The sequence below is a fragment of the Nilaparvata lugens genome, chromosome 1 (assembly GCF_014356525.2).
Source record: "Nilaparvata lugens isolate BPH chromosome 1, ASM1435652v1, whole genome shotgun sequence".
NCBI classification, from domain to species: domain Eukaryota; kingdom Metazoa; phylum Arthropoda; class Insecta; order Hemiptera; family Delphacidae; genus Nilaparvata; species Nilaparvata lugens.
The window spans coordinates 98,320,270-98,328,756 of record NC_052504.1 but is presented as its reverse complement, the minus strand read 5'-3'; the positions used below and the strand labels follow the sequence as shown (position 1 = coordinate 98,328,756).

General features: G+C 31.3%; 1 protein-coding gene across 1 annotated transcript in view; it reads left to right on the top strand.

Annotated features, from left to right (window-relative positions):
- Positions 1–7,726, top strand: part of LOC111055831 (low density lipoprotein receptor adapter protein 1) — a 13,218-nt gene extending 5,492 nt beyond the window's left edge. Inside the window, exons 2-7 of the mRNA XM_039419746.1 lie at positions 1–104; positions 1,852–1,963; positions 3,692–3,785; positions 5,711–5,787; positions 7,320–7,390; positions 7,538–7,726. The exon at positions 1–104 is cut by the window's left edge and continues 6 nt beyond it. Coding sequence (XP_039275680.1) covers positions 55–104; positions 1,852–1,963; positions 3,692–3,785; positions 5,711–5,787; positions 7,320–7,390; positions 7,538–7,622 — 489 coding nt within the window. The 5' untranslated portion in view covers positions 1–54 and the 3' untranslated portion in view covers positions 7,623–7,726. The remainder of the gene's footprint in view (positions 105–1,851; positions 1,964–3,691; positions 3,786–5,710; positions 5,788–7,319; positions 7,391–7,537) is intronic.
- Positions 7,727–8,487: the final 761 nt, after the last annotated feature.

Below are 8,487 nucleotides of genomic sequence, written 5' to 3'. Positions count from 1 at the left end.
GCTACGAAACGAAAAAAGAACAGAGTGAATGTGACTATCTCACTGTCTGGAATTATGGTTACTGAGAAATCAGGGAGTTTGATACTAGATGCCTCCGTTTACAGGTGAGAAAAGATTTGGCACATTTAGAACCTAATATATATTCATGAGAATTAACGAGCATTATTATTTAATTGATGATATATCTGTTATGTATTCAATTTTCAAATCTGACCGTTATTCTTATTAAATAATTTCAAATACTTCGATACTTAGAAAATAATATATAATCGGTGATGTACAGTTGGAAGTTAAATGAATAAATACATAAATTAATATTAATAAAAAAATATAATATCTTATAGCACCCTTTATTAAAAAAAACTTTAAAATAGTTCAACAACTAGTTTCGGTGATATTACATCATCGTCAGGTTATAAAATAAAATAAAATTCCGTATTTTCAAGAAGTGCACTGGATAAAAATAGTTTTATGAAAATAAATTTCAAGCCTTGACCTACCTACCTCTCATTTTATTCTATTTTATAACCTGACGATGGTGTGATATCACCAAAACTAGTTGTTAAACTATTTTAAAGTTGTTTTTTTTAATAAAGGGTGCTATAAGATTTTATATTGTTTTATTAAAGTAGCCCATGTCAATGAAGTGTTTTTATAAATGAATATGCCTACTTCATGTAGGCATATTTAGGTAGGTAAGTCAAGGCTTGAAATTTATTTTCATAAAACTATTTTTATCCAGTGCACTTCTTGAAAATACGGAAATAAAGATTTAGCATTGGAAAACAGATGAATAACGAATGCTGATTAGTTGAATAAAAAACAAGACTTTAAGCGATTCCAGCACTACAATTCTCTACTCTTTACACTCAAAGTGAGATTCACGTTGTTGGAAGTCAATGGAAATAGAACGGCATCATAGGACCATACGACACCATAGTGATGAAAGCATCGTAGGATCATAGGGCGACAGAGTTGCCAATTTTCTGTCACCACCAAGCCTTCTACTGATAGATAAATAGTAGATAGCTACGATTCAAGTTATTCCGGCATATCTGATAGAAGTTGACGTTAATTTATTGTTAATTCTTGATAATAAATTTTAGATTCTATTTCAAATACAGTAACTATATTTTAATTCTACTGCAATTTCTAAAAAATCTTCCATATTTTTATTCGTCGAGTAAATTTATGTTTTCATGATTCAATAATAATTGTCATAGTTGAGATTCAAGATTTTGTTAGTTCATCGTATTTCTCAAGCACATACAAACGATTTGTCAACGGTGCGAAGCGAGAAAAGGATAGAGCTATAGTGAGGTCCACGTTATAATTGCAGTGGATAAAGATAGAAGAACAGCGTTGCCTTGCCTCTGCATTAATTAATTATATTTCTACATTACCAAAAACAGATTTGGAATTGTTGTGGAGCTATAAAATGATAGGAATACCTACTTTGTCGAATGATAGACAAGGATAGCAACATCAAAGTTAATCAAATACTGTCATTATAACGTGGACCTCACTATATCTGCTTTGTCCAATGACAGGACTCAAATCAATTAGGTGCTGACTTTATAACGTGAATCTCAATATATAGAACCTCTACTGATTGATTGGCTCCTACCACGGAATAAATAAACCATTAATTAGTGTTCTCTACTCTGATTAAATTCTCTACTCTAATTAAATTAGTGTTCTCTACTCTGTGCTCCTACTGACTAGCCTAATTGAATAAAATAAATAAATTGACACAATTTAAAATTCATCTCAATCCAAACTTTTTATACAGATATATTATACAGATTGATGTATACAATTTATTTAATAGTTTTTTTTTAATTTTTCCAGAATTTCCAATTGTGCTACTGATCCACAGAGGAGAAATATATTTGCGTTCTTTGAAACTAATCGAAATGACATCACACAGTGTCATGCGTTCCTATGTGATAATAGCAAAGTGGTGAGTGAAAAGCGCCAACAATTTATCTAAATATCTTACTTATCAATTATTGATTTTATAAATAAGTTAAATTTTTTATTATATAAATTGCATCTTTATCTTCCCTATCTATCTTATCAATAACAATCACTTAAAACCGTATAAATTAATAACTTACCGTATCTGAAGCAATATACAATAATAACGATTTTATTTTAATTTGTTGATTAGATACAGTATCATACAGAGTGTCTGATAAGTCACTCCCTATTTTAATACACCTATAATTATTACTCTATCTATGAACCAATTTTGTTAGATAGAGCACTCCTTGAGGTTTGTTTAACACCAATTTTCATTTGTTTCAGTTTAAAAATGGTCCCTCTCTTGACTGTGGAAGAACCAGCCGAAATAGCAGCTCTTTATGAGGTCTGGGGATGTGTGGTGCGAGTACAAAGTTGGTGGAGGGCTGAACGAGGGATCCATGCAACACTGGATGCAAAAACTGCTAAAAATTGTCATTCCAAATTACTAACAACAGGGAGTGTCGCTGATGCAAGACAATCAGGAAGACCATCAACGTCAAGGACAGCAGAGAACGTTGACAGAGTTCGTGAAATGTTCATGAGGAGCCCTAAGAAATCACTGCGTCAAGGATCTCGTGAAAGTGGTCTTTCACGTTACTCTGTTGCAACAATTCTCATGAAAGATCTCAGTGTTTATGCATCCAGTGTTGCATGGATCCCTCGTTCAGCCCTCCACCACCTTTGTACTCGCACCACACATCCCCAGACCTCATAAAGAGCTGCTATTTCGGCTGGTTCTTCCACAGTCAAGAGAGGGGCCATTTTTAAACTGAAACAAATGAAAATTGGTGTTAAACAAACCTCAAGGAGTGCTCTATCTAACAAATGTAGTTCTAAAAAAATTGGTTCATAAATAAAGTAATTATTGCTGTATAAAAATAGGGAGTGACTTATCAGACACCTTGTATATAATTCATTATAAAAAAGTCTAATATAATCGAACCCTTTTCGTTTGAAAGCATAAATGGTACTATATTCATCTTATTTTTATTACTATAAAAGTATCCATTGATTTCTATAATAATTCATTATAAATACATAATTTGTACAGTAAATCTCAGTCAAATTCACGATAGCTTGTTTGTATCATATCTTCCAATTGACAAAGAGCAACTAATAATATTTTTTGAGAAGACACGTTCAAGAGGATCTACCAATATAATAATAACCTATATTCAATTTTATTTACAACACAAAAAATACAATGTGAAGAAACAATACACCTACAATAAAACAATTACAATAATTACTAATTTACAATATTACTACATCACATTTTATTGACAAAAATTGAACTAATAATACAATGATATATATTATTATTATTATTATTATTATTATTATTATTAAATATACTGAATGATAATGATCAAATTAAAGCAAATATGTTTATATTCAATGGTTATGGTTTCAAAGCAAATTTTTGGCATGAACGGATTAATTTTTTGGTTGTTTTATTATAACTTTTCGCTATCGGACGCTGAGTCCTTTTTCAACACTGAGTTTGCTCCACAAACGTGAGTAAAAGCTAATAGCTTTCAATCATAGAAATAGACTGTTATGTCGTAATTCAAGTATTGGAAAGTGATCATTAACAAGCAGCTCGTAAAATGGAAAGAAAAATTGAAGAATGTTATATTATTGAAAGTATTTTATTGTGCAGGCACAATCTGCCACTCTGAGGATAGCACATCTGTTCAGGACTGCGTTCGAGGTATGGCACAGGGGTCATCAACTCACATTGCAAGAAAAACAGAGTGAGTAACTTGCATTTTCTATCAAATAAGTTAAGAATTGAATTATTCATAATTATATTATTTTCTCATTTATTGTAATAATTATTTTTCAAAATATGACTAAATAATAATTATTGCCCATCTTGAATCAATAAAATTAATTATGTATTTATAAAACCACTGATTCATTTACTCATTCATTCACTGATAAGTGATCATTAACTATCAAATAAGTTCAATAATCTCTTCTTCTTCTTCTTCCTTGCCTTTTTCCCATTATTTGGGGTCGGCTCTCCTGGATCTCAGTCGCCAGTGATTGCGATCTTGGGTCGTCTCTGGCGTTAGTTCCAATTGCAATTGTCTCATATCCCTAAGCACTAGTGCCATCCATGTTAGGCGTGGTCTGCCTCTGCGCCTTGGCCCTGTCACTCTATCTTCAGCACTTTTCTAGTCATGTTTTCGGGTGGGCGTCTCTTTACATGGCCATACCATCGCAGTCTTCCTTCCATATTTTTTCAGCAATTGGCACAACTTTAAAACTGCCACGTACATGTGGTCCAGTCTACTTACTCCTCCGGCCCATCTCAGCATTCTCATCTCAGCAGTATGAAGTTTCTCTGCGTGTTGCTTTTTCAGAGGCCAGCACTCTGCACCATATAATCATTGCTGGACGCACTGCAGCTTCAAGCTGCGTACACATATTCGCGCTTCCAACCAGCACCGAGCACACTCCTCCCTCGTACAGCCCTCGTACCGCCCTCGTACCACCATCGAACCACAGTCGCACTGCCCACGCACCCATCATGAACGTTATGGAAGATGTTAGATCTTCTCGCGTTCCCCGGTCGAACGACTCTTGCTCGCCGGTCGATCATCAATCGCTCTGCTGGAGTGACGTTCGGTTGCGGAGCAGAGCGAGAGTCTGTACGCACCTTTATATACTACTTTCTAAATTACTTTTTTTAGTACTTTGCCCTTAATGTGTATGGGCATTCTATTGTCGCAAAGCACTCCTGTCAGCTCTCTCCATTTCATCCAACCCGTTTTAATCCTGCTCGAAATGTCAATAATCTATTTATTATTATTCCATTCATTGTAATAATTATTCTTTAAAATGATTAAATAATAATTATTGTCTATCTTAAATCAATAAAATTAATTATGAATTATGTATTCATAAAAGCACTGATTCATTTACTCATTCATTCACTGATAAGTGATCATTCACATAAGTTCAATAATCTATTTATTATTATTTTATTTATTGTAATAATTATTCTTCAAAATGATTAAATAATAATTATTGCCTATCTTAAATCAATAAAATTAATCATGAATTATGTATTTATAAAACCACCACTGATTCATTTACTCATTCATTCACTGATAAGTGATCATTCACTATCAAATAAGTTCAATAATCTATTTATTATTATTTTATTTATTGTAATAATTATTCTTTAAAATGATTAAATAATTATTATTGCCTATCTTAAATCAATAAAATTAATTATGAATTATGTATTTATAAAATCACTGATTCATGCACTCATTCACTTACTGATTCTCGATCGTTAGAACTTAAAATCTACCAGACTATTAGGGCTACAGTACTTGATTTGTTAGTTGGAAAATAATCCCATACTACCCTTTTGATTTTAAAAACTTTTTATAGATGAAAAAGATTTTAAAAACAAAAGGGTACTATGGAATTATTTTTCAACTACCAGACTAAATACGTTCAAGTTTGGCAGGTATGTTCAGTTGGCCTTCTAAATTATATGGAACTGTCAACATATCTTTCATTTGACTTGAAAATGGCAAAATTCCACAATATCTCTGTTTCTGGTGTAATGTTTTTCAAAATTATTTAATGGATGCATTTGACGATTGCCCGGTCTAACTATTGCGGAAAAATATAAAAACTAAATTAAACTATTTTTCAGATTCAGAAAAGTTGAAAGCTGATATCAAAAGTGCACCACTTATTGATTTCTCTCCTGAGATTAAACCAAATAATTGGGTAAGTTTAGAATTATTAAATAAAATTATTGTTTCATCACTTTTGAATCAACCTAATATATTCAATTCAATTCAATGATTCTTTATTGTCATATACAGTGCATAGGATACAATAGATAGGTTGAATGTTTTTAGGCTATATTAATAAAAATAAATTTACAAAAATATATTGCATTATCGACTTAGAATATTATTGCTAAGTCATACAAAGTTTGCAAGTTTTGGAAAAAATTAAAATAGATATTAATACCTTAATATTAAGTCTAATATCATGATAGGATTTTATCATCATATTATTTGTTTAATATCATACAGTGAGGTTCTCGTTATAATGGCAGTGGAGGAAGATAGGGGAACAGCGTTGCTGATTCTCTGCCTTGCCACTGCCTTCTATAGAGGATAGCTGATAGTCTAACAGTATATCTCTGATGTAATATTAAACGTTCATTCATGTTTTGAATAATCACTTATACAAGAAAAAATGTTTTTAAATGATCGAGTAATGAATTTTCATGATTGGGATTGAATATTTTCTTAATTATATTTCTACATTGTTAAAAAACGATCTGGCAACGATGTGGAGCTAGAAAAGGATAGAGCTATCTGTTTTGACAAATGATAGACCAGGATAGCAGCATCAAAGTTGATCAAATACTGCCATTATAAAGTGGACCCCACTATATTAAGTACTATTAATTAGTCTCATCTATTATAATGAGTCTCATCTATTAATCTATAATGATTATTGATTCTCCATGAAATTTTCAACAAATAATGACCAGGAAAATTTTCTCATATCGACCTTTGTTTTCGAGATATTTCGATTTATAGAAAAACTAACTAGAAAAGCATCAATCGAAATCCAATTCAAAGGATATGGTTGCGAAGAGGAAGAAATTCTCAATACGATTCATATAATTTATTTATTTGTTTGACGTTTTTGAACTCTTTAGGAGCGCTCAAACTGTTTAAAATTTGGCTTTGAACTCGATGAATTAATGTACTTTTTCAATTTTTGAGGGCTCATAACAAGTTCAAAAACGTCAATCGAAGGAACAACTACTTTTATGAATCTTACTGGAAATCCCTTCGTTTTCCCAACCAAATCCTTAGAATTAAATTTTGACTGTAGGTTTTCTAGTTATTGGCGTTTTTAAAAAATATCGATATATCTCGAAAACTAAGTTTGATATACAAAAATTTACTGAACATTTTATGTTGCATATTTCATATAAAATCTATGGTATTCGGCTGTCACACCTTTCGTACGACACTCTGTATATAGCGATAGACCTACACAGGTTGTCCAACATTTTCAAGTTCAATTTGAATTCAATTACTCTTGGATGGTTCTATTCCTTGTTAGTTTTGAAACTTTTGAACTGCCTCATCAACTATATCACTTAAAATTTGATTATTTTGCAATTTGAACATGTTTAGTTTTCACTGTGTTGTTTTTCTTAATAATTTGTTATAATATTTCTCCGCAGGTAAAACTTATATAAAAAAAATTATCAAAAATATTCTTTGCAGGTAACATTTGAAACAGAAGACAGAGAAATTTTTGTTAACAAACCTCATCAACCACCTTTTATAAGTATGGGGTATGTATAAAAATGTATTACATTCAAAGGTATCAAAAAGTTCTTGAGAAGTTTTTGTTCATTTATTTGAGGAATCAGATTTGAAATGAATTATAGGAATGAAAAAGTAATATTTGTGATAGATGTTTTGCTTTTGTGTTTCCACAGGAGACCACTGCTCTACTCTACTCCAAGAAGAGGAAGGGGAATTAACACTGGGCTCTCAGGCAACTCTAGTTCTCCATGGAGTTGAGACCCAACCTTATTTTATTTGTTAGTGTATAAGAAACTCTGTATAATATTTTAAAATGTATATGACCTGTATTATAAAATAAAAATATATTTTCAAATTAAAAACGACGTATTTTATCTACAAAAATATATTAATTGAGAATAATCACTTTTCTTTGTAGGGCTGCAAATATTATTGAAACACACTGAGTGCCTTTTGCACAGTCACAGTTAAAACTAAATTTTGAATGAAAAAAGACTAAGAAATTGTCAATGGTGTAATAACCGAAACCGGTCTTTCTAAGTAACAATAAATCTGTGGTTTTTTGACAATTTCTTAGTCTTTTTTCATTCAATATGAATAATTACCACAATATCAACTTCTCAACTACATAAAAAGTGAAACTAAATTTAATTTTAAACTGGATTGAATCCGTATCAAGTCTCGTTTGTTATAATGTGTTTCATTTTGGGTCTAAGCCACCAGCTGATTTAATTTCGTTTAAGCTTCGACTGAGCAAACGGTCCTTAAATTATCAAAATACCCTTCTTATTTCATCAAAACACAACTAATTTTAACTATTCTAGAGCCATTTCCATATGTCAAAATGAGAATGGCTCTTAAGGCTGTGCAAAGGCTAAAAATAAACTTTCTACTAGTGACATTTTACAAAGTTTTTCGATTTGTATATCATCAAGCTATCAAAATGAAAAAGTTTTCTCAGGAAAACATTTTTTCCCGATCATTACTTTTTGAGATATGAGCGCCTGAAGTTTGAATTTTTGGTACAGAACATTTCAAATTAGGTAAGAGATAAATCCATGAGATTTGGAGGATTGATTCTTCATGGTATTGTTGATCTAGTAAAACAAACATTTTCTGAAAA